The following is a 14,005-nucleotide window of genomic DNA, read 5'->3' as shown; positions in this document are numbered from 1 at the left end:
GCCGGAGGCCAGACGTCTACCTCTACCTTTGGTCAGTTTCCCATAGGACAGAAGGAGGTTTGATTCCGACACTGGGAGCTCAGGCCAGTTCAGTCCCTCTGCTTAGGGAACCTTCCCTACAGGAAGGATACGCTGCCACCAGGGGGCGGTGGTACCACCCAAAGTGTAAAACACAGGGCGCATACACGGGCTGGCAAGTGCATGCCTCCGCACCTGAGAATGACTGAGGTTCAGAGATTCAGAGAACATCTCATTGATCCATTAGACCTATGGTCAACAGAGTCACAAGCTGATGATTTTACAAGTGTTTGTGAGGATACAGTATTCTCCCGCGACTCCCAATAGCATCCATGGTCATCAAGATGGTAGTAATATCAGCTAGCATTCACTCACAGTGTTGTAGCCTTTATGTGCATTATCTCATTCTATCCCCAAACAATCCTATAAGGACAGGTGCTATTTTTACCAGATGAGAAGACTGAGGTTGAGAAAGATTGACCGCTTGCCCAGTGTTAGATGGCCGGGAAGTGACAGAGCTAAGCCGCTGGGTTGCTAAACCAGATCTCTCTTATCCTTGCTTCACACCTTCCATTCCTTCCAGAAACTTCTTAGAAACAGATGAGGGTTGGCCTACTGCCTTCGTGTTTTGTTTTGTTCATATATTTAAGTTTTACCCTCTGCCCATTTACAAGACTATCTAAAGCCAATGGATCAACAGAACAGAGAGTATTAAAGGTGACAGCCTGCTTAGTGAAAGGCGGGTGCTTCCAGGTCAACAGACTTGGATTTGAATCCTGACCCTGCCTTCTACTGCCAAATAATTCTCAGCCTCCATAAACCTCAAGGCCCAGACTTGTAAAAAGAGGGTTATTTATCTTTGCCTCCCAGGGTTATTATAAGAATTAAATATGTGGCACCACAAGGGGATCCCATAATTCTTAATTTTTCTTTCCTTCCTCAGAGGAAGTAGAAGCAATATGTATCGCAGGCACGTATGAGGAGCTGGTTTGTGCAGTCCTGAATTGGGCTCCAAGTTGCCTAACATGAAGGTAAAGAGAACATGGCAACGTGGAAATGACCCTTCCTGCTTAGGTCCCCTACAGTAAAAGCAGCTAACTTCCAGTGAACATTTCCTATGCCCAGCTCCATGCTAAACACCTGACTTGCATATTTACAACTCTTTTGGTCCTCACAACAATCCTGTGGGGCTTTCATATAATATCCCTTCTATCAAAGAAGAAATTAAGGTTTGAAGGTTAAATAAAAACTCAAAGCTAACAAGTAGCAGAGCAGGAACTAAACCCTAAGTGCCTTATTCTCAAACCTACACTCTTAAACCTCATAGAGTGTTGTATGTCAACTATACTTCAGTAATAAAAATTTAAGAAAAGACCCTTACACTACTAGGCTTCATTCACACTTAGGCCAGTGGGTTGGTGCTCTCAACCTGTACAAAAGACCCATAACACTCCTCAACCACCCCACCCAACCAGGGCTGCCTGCAGCTATTCCAAGAGGCCTGGGGGAGCAGGAAAGCCCTTGGTTCTTCACACAGCACTCACCTGGACCAGGTAATCCCTCGGTAAGAGAGGGAGACGGACATGTTCCATCAGTTTTGCCATGTGCTCTAAACGGGTTTCTTTCTCATAATTGATCCATGAAATCACAGCTTCAAATACCTATCAAGAAAATCAACACAGGTAACTGTAGCAGAGAGAAGAGCTTCCAAACAATTTCCTCAATCTGAAAAAAAGAAGTCCAATGTCCAAATCATCCACAAAGGTCGTTAACCTAAGGTTCAACATTTACAATAAAAGAAAAATGGAAAGATTTTGTCTGCTAGCTGACTTCAGAGTGATATCACACACACAGGTTATAAGAAACCTACTACCCCAAATGCAGAATCACCAAGTTCATTGCAAAATAAAGATCAGGTCTCACGGTTATTTAAAGATAGAAATACAGAGCAGGAACTCTGAACCAAAGACTGCACAGGAAGACCAGAAGACTTTGGGGCAAGGCCACCACGCCCCTCGCATACATCCCTCTCCTCATTCATCTCCCAAGTGCGGTTAATGCAGAATCAAGAGAATAAGAATATCATCTGCCCAAAAGCTGGCTGTAAAATGGTGAGTGGGTCAGCGAATGACAGAGAATTTCTCGTCAAAAATTTCTCCTTGGTTTAACCTCTCCCTTGAGGAGAGATTTCATTTCTCTACAAATGAAAATCGGGCTCGAAACCAAAAAGGAGGCCCTCTGGTTTGGATGTTCACCATGCTCAAGAAGAAATCCAAAATCATATACACACAGATGGATAAAATTCAATGTTGATAAGGCTGCAGGGAAACCAGCACTATTTCTGGAAACTTAACACAGCTTTTTAAGAAGGGAGGGAAGAATTGGCAGTATCAATCAAATATTTCAATGTACATACTCTTTGACCTAGAAATACCACTTCTAGGATCTAGCCTACAAAAATACTCAAAAAGGTGGTGCTCACAAAAGAATATGTGTTCCAGGATGTTTGCTGATGCATTTTTGTAACAAAATAAAAAAGGAAGCAACCTAAAGCTCACTAATGGAGAAATTATTTAACTAGTATACACACTATGGGATATTTTCAGCTGGTAAAAAGAATAAAACAAAACAACTTCTTGCACCAGAAACCAAGAAAGTGCTCAAAGATTAAGATGGACACGTCAAATGAACACAGAGCCAACAAACGGGGCTTTTGTTGCCAACATCTGGGACAAAACATCAAAGAGAATAATGAAGAAATCAGATTAGTGCTTCTTGATGAAGTGGGGTAGGGGAATGACGGGGAAGGTGACAAAGGAAACTTTTGGGGAGAATGGATATGTTATGTATCTTGACAAGGTGGGAGTTACATGTACATATGCATTTGTGAAAACTAATTAGTCTGTATACGCAGTATCTGTACGTTTCACGGTGCCTAAGTCATAACTCAGTTTAAAACATTCGCAGAGGGGCGCCTGGCTGGCTCAGGTGGTAGAGCATGTGACTCTTGATCTCAGAGTTGTGAGTTCAACCCCACATCGGACATGGAGCCTACTTTAATAAATAAATTAATTAATTCATTAATTAATTAAATAAAACATTCTCAGAATGAAAGAAAAACACAGTAATGGATCATAACACAATGAACAAAAAAGAATCCATTGAATCCACAAAGATACTTTTAAAAATGTGGAAAGGGCTCTTCTTCACAGACAAATGCCAGCCGATAAAGGGAGAAGGAATGACAGAAAAAAAACATCATTTTGCAACCACAAATGTAATAACTAATTCAGCAAAATTCATCAGTGGATGCTCAAATCACTGCATGAAAAATTGTTGGGGAACAGGATAGTTTTCAAAGTATCACCTCACAGATGACTTACTAATTCCATGATGGCAGGGGTGGGGGCAGCCTCAAATGGGGAAATCTGACAGATACTACCTTGAACAAGTGACCTAAGTTAGCACCACCAATAACAGGACAAACTTATCTTCCTGATCGTGACTTAATGAGAAGGACACAGCATCCCCTAAAGTAGTTTCTTCCTAAAATGTTTAACCTGAATCTTATAGTAAGGAAACAAATCAGACAACTCCCTATTTGGAACATTCTGCAATTCTGCAAGACACTGGCCTGAATTCTTCAAAACCATTAATATTATGAAAGATAAAAAAAAAAAAAAAGGCTGAGAGATAGTTCTAGATTAAGGGGATTTAGAGACATGGGAACTAAATGCAATACATGATCCTTGATTGGATCATGGATTTAAAAGAAACAGCCATAAAGGACTGTTAGGAAATATGAATGCTGACTATGTATTAGCTAATATCATTGTATTAGTGTTAAATTTCTTTGGTATGATAATGGTTTTATGGCTAAATAAAGATAATTTCCTTGTTCTGAGGAGGTGCATACTCAAATAGTAGGGATGAAGTGTTATCATGTCCCCAATTTACTGTCAAATGGTTCAGCAAAATAAAAGTTTAAATATGTGGAGAGAGAAATAAGGCAAATGAAGCAAAATGTTAACTGGTGAATCTAGGTTAAGAGTATATGAATGTGCATGCTTTCAAACTTTAATATAGGTTTGAAATTTTTCAAAATGAAAAGCAGAGGGGAGAGGAAAAGAAATTCTAAGGGAAAAGGAAAATATGACAACAAAATTTATGTGGCATAAGGTTGAAATGAAAACTAACTCCCAGGGGTGGAAAAAATCTCTAATTTTTCTAACCCTAAGAATAGTTTGTGTGTATTGATATGTTAATGATGCTTTGGTCCTATTTCCTAAATATAAACTTAAGTCAGGCTGGGCATACTCAAAATAGGCAAAGAATCGATCAGAAAGGGAAGAAAAGAATGGAATGGAACAGAAAGAAAGGAGCACTATCTCCGGATAGTATGCCCTCACTTCTGCAAAAAATAACCTCTATGTGCACAAACATAAACATTCACATACCATGGAAATCCTCCCTGTCCAGTTTATTTTTTTAGATTATTCACTCTCATAGAGCTTTATCCCTCACCCTCATAGCATTAGTTTGTGAATCACTGTGTTGCTTCAACTAGCCTTTCAGATCCATAAGAACAGGGACCTTGTCTTATTTAATGGCAAATAACACATACTCGAATATTCTTTTAATGAATGAATGGACCGATAAGTTCAGAACAAGCATGTACGGAGGCAGTGGAAGCTGTCCAGGCTGGGGAAAGGGGGACTGGAATCAGAGCAGGGACCAATGGAAGCTGGAGACCAAAGGAAGTCAGACCGTGCCGGATGAGTTGGTGGGCAACCACAGTCCTGTTCTGCCTTGCAATGTGGTTATCCAACTTCCTTCTGCTCCACTTTACTAGACTGGGAGCTCTTGCAAGCCACCTAGCACAACACCGGGCACAGAGCCGGCGGCCAGGTGACAAATCTCTGCTGAAGAATGAACCGCAAGTCCTTGAGGAGGTGAGATTTCCTGATCATGCCCTTCCCCATCAACCAGCTTCCTCTTCGTTATAAAAGATAAAAAGCAAGCTGAGTCTAATAAAGTCGATATTTAACCTTATCTTTATTTTTGACTTGGCTTGTCTCACTGGTTCCACTCAGTTGCACTGTTTACCTACTCAGCTGTGAAAGCCACCAGCGCTCGGCAACAACAGTGACCTTCTCAGCAGCACCATGGGTTTTTTTCATTGAGGCTCCATGCTTAGAAAATAAGCCAATAAACTTGCAGCTAGCTCTAGGCCTTAATGTGCCTAAAATCATTCCCAAGAGCACCTCCTGTTAAGGGACTGGCAGCAGGAGCCGATGTTTACCAGGCGCCAAGCCCTGAGCCACGCGCTTCATGGACGCTGGTAGCCTGGACTCCAGGGACAGTCCAGGGAGCAGATCCTCTGAAACTGCATGAAGTGACTCACCCAGGCCCAGAGCCACAAAGCAGCAGGGCTGGGGTCCACCCAGACCCAACGCCAGCACTCATGCTCTTACCCACCGTTCTCAGCTGTCTGTCACGGGCCTACAGCAGCGGCTGGCCCACTACAGCCCACATTCAGCCTGCCACCTGTTTTCATAAATAAAATTTTACTGGAACACAGCCACACTCACTCATTTACATACTGTCTGTGGCTGCTTTCACATTCTAACAGTGGAACTGAATCGAGACTCTATGGTCCACAGAGCCTAAAATATTTACTATCTGGTGCTTTAGAGGAAAAGGGTATCAACTCCTGGTCTATGAAATCTAAGCAGAAACCCTGTGGCTCTGATCACAGGACAGGGTGATGTGTACTCAGATGAAAACACTTTTTATGCATCCCATGATGAAACCAGCTGCCGCAAGGCATCCGTAGGGTTTTACTTTTCAACAAAAAGAGCATCATTTCCTCACTGCTTTATATTCCAAAACCAATCTCTTGGGTGCCACAAGGTTGCTAGGTGGAAAAAGGATAGAGAAAATCGAATTTCACAGTTCCTGGCTCCCCACACTTCTGATGTAAGCACAAGCCTTGGCCAGAACACCAGATGAAGCTGACCCCCTATACCTACCACCCCTCCAGTGAGGGAGGCAGCCGCACCACACTGTACCTACACCCAGAGAGGAGAGTGCAGAGCGCTGGGGCACTTACAACTGCTTTCAAAACGTGTTCTGAAAATCAAGAAGGGGGACTTAAGTTAAAAATAGGCAGGGCGGTGACTTGGCAAGGGAAAAGGTCCAGTGGAGGGTGATTCATGGCAAAACATAGGATGGAGGAAAAGAAGCCAGTTTTGACAAGATCAAGGAAAAAACTAGGTTTTTGCACATGGACTTAATTTGTTACTCAAGATTTGAGAAAGGCTAATTTTAAATAACAAGAGACACAGTGCTATGCATTTTACATGCAAGATCTCCTTTAATCCACCCCAAATCCTGTGAAATAGGTATCGGTGTTCACATTTTATAGATGAGGAAACAGCCTCAGAGAGGTTAGTGTCCAAGGTCACGCTGCCAAGAAGTAGTGGAACTGGGATGTGAACTCACCTCTAACTCCAAAAACTCAAGTTCTAACATTATGCAATATTCCATCTCAGAGGCACAATTAGTTAGAAAGCCTGCACAGACCACTGAGTTGGGGAACTATATTCCTAAACCCATAATCATAAGTATACCCCCCATGTGCTCTTAGGACACCCCCCCCCCCCAGATACTCTTTTCTTTCCCAGGGATTGAGCCAATAGCATTTGGTGAATTAACTGCCATGATTTTCAATCAAGAAGACAGAACTACTAGGGCGCCTGCCTTCAGCTCAGGTCAAGATCCCAGGGTCCTGGGATGGAGTCCTGAATTGAGCTCCCTGCTCAGTGGGGAATCCACTTCTCCCTTTCCTGCTACCCCTCCCCCCACTCGTGCTCTCTCGCTCTTTCAAATAAATAAAATCTTTTTAAAAAAATAAAAAAAAAAAAAGCACTACTAGACACAAGAATGATTCTGTCAGATTTGTGTTATTTCTTCAACTGAAGCTTAAAAGGACTTCTATGAACCAGAACCCTGCCTTGCTGTCCCGCACCACACCAGGGACCCTTGGGAGCAGTGGTGTGCTGGAGCTGGAGCTCATCGTGCACGTGTCTTCCCATCCTGGTGTTTAGTGACATTACACTGGCAGTTTGAATCAGCCTTGGTGGAAATATTTACACCATGGAAATTAGCAAATGAATCAGTAAACAAATCAGGGCTTTCAGAATTTTTTTGCAGAGGCCCTTGTTAAACATTTACCAGCATTAACACTGGCTGGAAGATTTCCTGGTCTGAAGGCTCCCCAAACTCTAGAAAACCTACTCAGCTGCACTCATCTTTCTGACAGTCCCATCATCTTAAGGTTTTATAGGGCACTTAACAGCTCCTTCTTATAGTTGCTTCATCTCAGACCCACAAGGGCCCCGGGAACAGCAAGAGTCACTCATGTAAAAGAAAAGCGAGGCAGACAGTGGGGAAGTGGTCTGCCCAAACATTACCCAGCTACTTGGTAACGGGGCAGCAATGACAATCCCTGGCTTTCAAACCACACTGCGTCCATAGCACATTTCATAGTTTGTAGCTATATATTTATTTCTGTACATTTTTGATAAAATCTATCTCCCTCATGTGGTTTTAAGTTCCACAAAGGCAGGGATCTTCTGTTGATCTGTTCACCAATGTCTCTCATGTGAATAACATACTATCTGCCACATAGAAAGGCACTCAATAAATATTTACTGAGAGAATGAATAAGTTAGTCAAAGTGGGAATGATTGGGTGTATGGTTCTCTCCCTATGACAGCATACTGCCAAATATGTGACTTCATATAAACAACAAAAATGATGACAAAACTAAAAGAGGGATATCGCCTTGCCTGGAAATTGTTCAGCTTTCCACTACCGCCTATAGCCAAGATAAAGACACGCAGTCTGATTCTGCAAAGGAGAAGGATTGGAGCACAGTGGTTTGAGAGGAATGCCTGCAAGCTGAAAGACTATTTCATGGCACCAATTCTACAAATGAATGGAGCGTGACACAGGGATGGAGAATGCCTTGCAGTCAATATGGCGGATGGTGCTGAGTTGGAAAGAATCTTCCCCACAGCTCCAAACACATAAAAGTGACATATTACCAACAAATAAAGATTTGAGCCATAGTCAAAAGAAAGAGGGAAGTGCCTGAGTGGTTTTTTTTCTTTTTCCTATTTATTTATTTATTTATTTATTTATTTATTTATTATGCAAGTCTGGCAGCTGAATGGAAGCTAAGGCCAAAATGGGTCACAGGCCCGTACAATTCAGACATGGACTTGAATGGTTCAGAACTGGTGTCTTATCAGGTAGAATGTCGATGCCACCGGCTCTCCATGGACAGTGTTACCCACCTACAGTCCCGTGTACTGGGACTAGATGAACTCCATCCATCTGCTCTGGGAAGGGGGAAGGGAGCTCAACATCTCCTGGAGGCTAGGAAGTTAAAAACCATATATCTTCAAGAAATCAAAACCTCAGGCTCACACCACATACAGATATGGGGTCTGAAGTGATATTATCCAGATAGTACAGTGGATACTCAAGACAAAAAAAGAATACAGAAACAGTTTCTAAGCCAGTAAAGCTGCCCTTGGGGTGCACTTCCACAGCCCAGGGCAACCCAGACTCCCATGGACAAAACATCCTCTGAAGATGGTCTCATAATCAAAAACTATACATCCCTAATGAAAAGAACTACAAAAAAGGAAAATCAATAAATCATAGAATATTTGGGGCAACCGAAGAAAATCAGCCTCAAAACTATTCTCCATAATGTGGTCCTCAGAATACTAGGGGCAGGAGACATTCTGTAGTAAAGGAGGTTCTGGGACCAAATGAGCCTGCAGAACACATCATGCACACCCCCAAATCTTCTTCAGAGCTTCACAGAACTCGTTAACATATAAAAGCTCTGACAAGTCCTTCAGCTTCTTAACCTGGTTCCTGTGTTTGGTCACTGTCTCCTAAATGCGTCGGACCTGAGAACATCTCACAAACCTTGCCGTTTTACCGCACACAGTGGGATATACACTGACCTAGAGAAGAAAGTCCTCACCCCCTAACCTATTCCATTTCCAGCCCCATCTCCCATGACCCCCACCAAAGACCCTGGACTCTCATCCCATCAGTTACCATTCCCCCAAATAGAATAAGGTATCCCAAACTTCCACGTCTGGATTCCTACAATCCCTTCGACCAGAATGGCTTTCCAAAATCCTCCTCTTAGTCTCCAAATTTTAGCTCAAATATTCCCTTTTCCAGGAGGTCTTCCCCACCTAACAATTTGGAACAAAACACTCCAGGGCGCTTTCCTTGAACTTTGACTACAGGCAACTACTTCTCTCGGCCACATAAGGATACATGTTTCGTATCCAGACTGCAAGCTCTGAAACAGTCCTAAGGGTCACTCACCCCCATGTCCCTGTCAGGGTGGGCATGTGTTCATAGAGAGCAGGGGCCCGGCAAGCAGACACAGTCAGCTGCAAACCACAAAGCTACTTATTGTCAACATGCCTTAGTTTCCTCCTCTGCAAAATGGGGACAATAATCTCTGACTTGGGAGTTTGTGCAAGAAGTAGAAATGATGTGCTGCACAGTGTGCTGGGCCAAAGAAGTCACATGCAAAGCATACACACACCAGCATTCCATTTCCATAAAGTTCAAAAACGAACAAAACTGATCCATGAGAAGTCAAAATGGTAGTCATGCTCCTCAGGGTGGGAGGCAGTGACGGGAAGGGACTTCTGGGGTTCTGTTACTGGATCTATGACCTAGTTCAGTGGTTATTTCACTTTGTTCATGTCCCAGTGAACTTACTTCAATACAAATGTCACTTTGAAAAAAAAAAAATGATGTGTGAAATGCACCTGGGGAACGGTGGGCAGTCAAGGTCGATTTCTGGTCATAGTGCTGTGGTGTTCTGCTCATAGGTGCTTACTGAATTGCACTTTCCAAAGGAGAACAGTGAAAGGAGTAATGCTGTGACCAGGGACCAGGCCAGATGGTTGTTTGCAAGCCGAGAAGCTGGCAACTCTAACTACTGACCTCACAGGAAGGTGGGGCTTCCAACAGCTCTGGCGAGGCAGCAGGATGTACCTGCTAAATCACTGGGTAAGACCCGGGCAGCAAGCACTCAAGTCTAACCTAGTGGTCAAGGAGCTCCAGCCGGCATCCTCTACCCACCGCTGACCGGAGAGGCTAGGAGTTCAGACGGGAGGGCATGCAACACCAACGATCCTGGGAGACATTTCAGAAGATACCAGAATTTGGCTTCTGATTACAGGGTTAGGGGACAACAGCACATCAAATAGGTGATCTCACAGAGAGAAACTAAGTGGTAGTTCTCATTTCAATACACACCTGACACTAATTTTTTAAGAGACCTAACCAATGTCTTCCTGACCTGTATCTAAACTGTGGGCCATTTCCCCGTTAGTACTCATTCTGAAAACTTCAATAGTGTTTCATAAGGAGGCAGAGAATTCCTGAGAAGTAGAGATATATATACCAGCTAAGAAAGCGAAGATTCAGATTCAGAACCAGCAATTCCGTGGCAAAACTGCACTAGAACTGGAGAGTCACCACTCTTCTCCTTAGAGTGCGTCTGCCCTGGAGGGCTGCTTACCCTGCCTGCCCCTGGGGCCCAGAAGCTGTCCACAGTGGGGGGTGAACTCCGTGGTCTCAAAGTCGAATACAATAAACAGACTATCTGCTCACAGGCTGAGCTGTGAGCCCAGACAACTCCCTATGGAAGAAACAGGTGACTGTGAAGGGCTTATTCCGGTGTGCCTTTGCTCTGTCCTGGGGTAGGGGAGTGGTAGGGGGCAGCAGAGGGAAGGGGTCCCACCCAAAGAACTCGTGATTTTGTAACTCCTACCAGGTCCTTTTGTCTTCCCTCAAATACCAGGAATTTTAAAACCAGAACTACATGAAGGAAAAACAGGAGAGAAAATGGCAGGGATCCATGCGTCCTCTGACCTCTAGTTCCCACATTTGTCCTTATTCCCTGAAAAAGTGTGACGATTATTCCCACAACCTCAGCTGGCTTAGGGCGGCATCCGGCCCCAGTCACTCAGGGCATATCTGCTTAGCAGCTCCACAGAGCTGGCCGAGGGCTCTGGGTCAGCCTGCCATGGCACAAGGATGGCTGAGGCACCCTCGCAGCCCTCAGGAGCTTGAGAATAGTGGAGGACAAAGGCACGGGTAACAGCAAGTGATGTTGGAGGAAGAACAGTATCTGAGCCCTGGGAGAAGCCCAGACCGGGCCCAGGGAGCTGGGAATGTTGGAGAGCAAGAGGCTACTCCCACTCTCTGTCCCTGCTCGGCACCAAGCCCCAGGTCACACAACCACCCAGACTAACATGGCCTCTGGGAAGAGCTTCCCCTTGAGAAATGCCCCCAGTCAACAGTGAGCAGGAGGAGGAGGAGGATAGTGGTAATAATAATAGCAGCAATAATCATATCTTACAGTAATGAACACTTCCTGTGGGCTAAGAACTTTTCACGTGTCATCTGATTTCATCCTCAGATAGGCACTCTACTATCATTGCCCCCCTTTTACAGATGAGAAGACTGAGACGTAGAGTTCTCTTACTCATTCATTCAACAAATGGTCTTTGTTTATGTGTCTACCGTGAACCTGATACCAATACCACCCTGGCAGTGACCATAAGACGGAGAAAATCCATGACTGTATATGGTGCATTCATTCTGGTGCTCAAAGTCACTTGCTCAAAGTCACTCAGCCTGTTAGAGCAGTGGAGGCAGGATTGGAACTCAGCCACTTCAACCACAGAACCTCTACTTTTTCAAACTCCCGACAAGCAAACTGCCTGGGCCTAGCCACAGCCACTTATAATCCTCATTACTAAAATACCACATTTCCTCTATTCTCAGATGCATAGTTTTTTCACATTTTAATATCTGAAATCTGGCTGCAAAAGAAATCTGTGGGCTGTAGACAAAGAAGTAAATCATAATATAGCTGATTTACTGTTCAAATATGGATTTAGCTCAATACAGGTTATTTGATTACCAGTGCAGTTCAGTTTTCTGCAAATGTTTTTGGAGGGTTTTTTCTTTGTTTTGTTTTGGTTTGCTTTGAATGTAGGCTCCACCCCCAGCATGGAGCCTGATGTGGGATTTGAACGGGGTCTGAGATCAAGACCCAAGCAGAGATCAGGAGTTGGACGCTTAACTGACTGAGCCACGCAGCCCCCGCAAATGTTAACATCAAATGCAGTTGAATTTTAGCTTAAATTAAGATCCCTTATATTACTTCAAATATACTCCATTAAGTTCACTACAATGCAATAGTGAAAGAAAAGGCTATTGTATATGCAAGAGGTTACTTATTATGAAATGTAACTAAAGGAAGTAGAAATCACGAAATCTCCTGGAACACATCACAGAATTTTCAAAGCCTTAAGAGCTAGCATTCAAACAACAAACATCCAATTGTCAAAAGCTTCCAGCTATTTAACTTCCAGAAATATGTAATCAATTAGGGGAAATAAAATTAGAAATAGAAAACACGGGCCAAACCCCACTATTCTTTGATAAGCCTCAAAATTATACTGTCAACCTTAGGGGGCACCTGGCTGACTCAGTCGGTAGAGCATGCGTCTCGATCTAGGGGTTGTGAGTTCAAGTGTGGGTACAGAGGTCACTGAAATATAAAACCTTTAAAATTAAAAAAAACTATACTGCCAACCTTAAAGGTACCAAAGGGATCAAGATCAACAGCAATCTACTTTATGAAAAGCATCACATAACTCTGAAGTTACAAATAACTTCTGAGAACCAAATATAATATACAACTTCGCTAACGTGAAAAATACCTCTACTCCTGGGGTGCCTGGGTGGCTCAGTCAGTTAAGCATCTGCCTTCGGTTCAGGTCATGATCTCAGGGTCCTGGGATTGAGACCCGCGTCAGGCTCCCTACTCAATGGAGAGTCTGCTTCTCCCTCTGCCTTCCCCCAACACCCTGCTTGTACTCTCTCTCTCAGATAAATAAATAAAATCTTTAAAAAAAAAATACCTCTACTCTAAACTCTAATTACACAGAACAAGCAACTCCTATGTAAGCATATGAATGATTGAGAGCCACTATAGACAATGTTCTAAGCACGTAGATTTAATGTCATGCTTCTTTGCTTCTGGAAAGATGCAATTAACTCCATGGCTTATTTTACCATTATCAGTGGCAACACTGATACCATGATCATTGTCAATGGTGCCTCAAAACAGAGGACTATGGGGGGCGCCTGGGTGGCTCAGTCGTTAAGTGTCTGCCTTCAGCTCAGGTCATGATCCCAGGGTCCTGGGATCGAGCCCCACATTGGGCTCCATGCTCCGCAGGAAGCCTGCTTCTCCCTCTCTCACTCCCACTGCTTGTGTTCCCTCTCTCGCTGTGTCTCTCTCTGTCAAATAAATAAATAAAATCTTCAAAAAAAAAAAAAAAAAAAACCAGAGGACTATGGTCATTACAATGACAGCCGCCATTTATTAGCACCTGCTGAACACTATATTTGATTTTTTACACCCAGTATCTGTGATCCTCCTAACTCCGTAAGGGAGGTACTCTTAGTAGTCCCACTTTACATGTAAGAAAATCAAGGTTCAAAGAGACCAGTGACTTCTGAAAATCAAGGAGCCAGTAAGCATCAAGTGGAGCATGGAAACAGGTCTTCCTGAGTCCAAAGCCCAAGTGGTTTCCAGGGCACTAAAATGCCTCTCCCTCTTAACAACCCACCTCCACCACCACCCTGACACAGCAAGCACAGATAAGCCCTCACCTGAGGAAAGCTTACTATGATCTCAGAGCAGGATGGGCCCGCAGGAGTTAAAGGTAGCAGGGTCCCCCCTCTCAACCCAAATACCCCCAAGACAATCCAAATCCTGCTGCTTATACGGCTGTTGACATTTTCTCAGACTACACCTGAGGACACACTCAAGCAGGCCCCAAACTGGCCA

The 14,005-nt window shown here is 43.7% G+C and overlaps 1 protein-coding gene across 3 annotated transcripts in view; it reads right to left on the bottom strand.

Moving 5' to 3' along the window:
- KLHL3 (kelch like family member 3) overlaps positions 1-14,005 on the bottom strand; it is a 117,276-nt gene that overhangs the window by 38,092 nt on the left and 65,179 nt on the right. For all 3 annotated transcript variants that reach the window (XM_078067472.1, XM_078067475.1, XM_078067474.1), the window contains one exon: positions 1,563-1,679. In XM_078067472.1, the coding sequence (XP_077923598.1) occupies positions 1,563-1,679 (117 nt within the window). The remainder of the gene's footprint in view (positions 1-1,562; positions 1,680-14,005) is intronic.

This window comes from Halichoerus grypus, chromosome 2, assembly GCF_964656455.1.
Source record: "Halichoerus grypus chromosome 2, mHalGry1.hap1.1, whole genome shotgun sequence".
Classification (NCBI taxonomy): domain Eukaryota; kingdom Metazoa; phylum Chordata; class Mammalia; order Carnivora; family Phocidae; genus Halichoerus; species Halichoerus grypus.
Note: the sequence above shows the minus strand (reverse complement) of the source record. Positions and strands in the feature narration are given on the sequence as shown.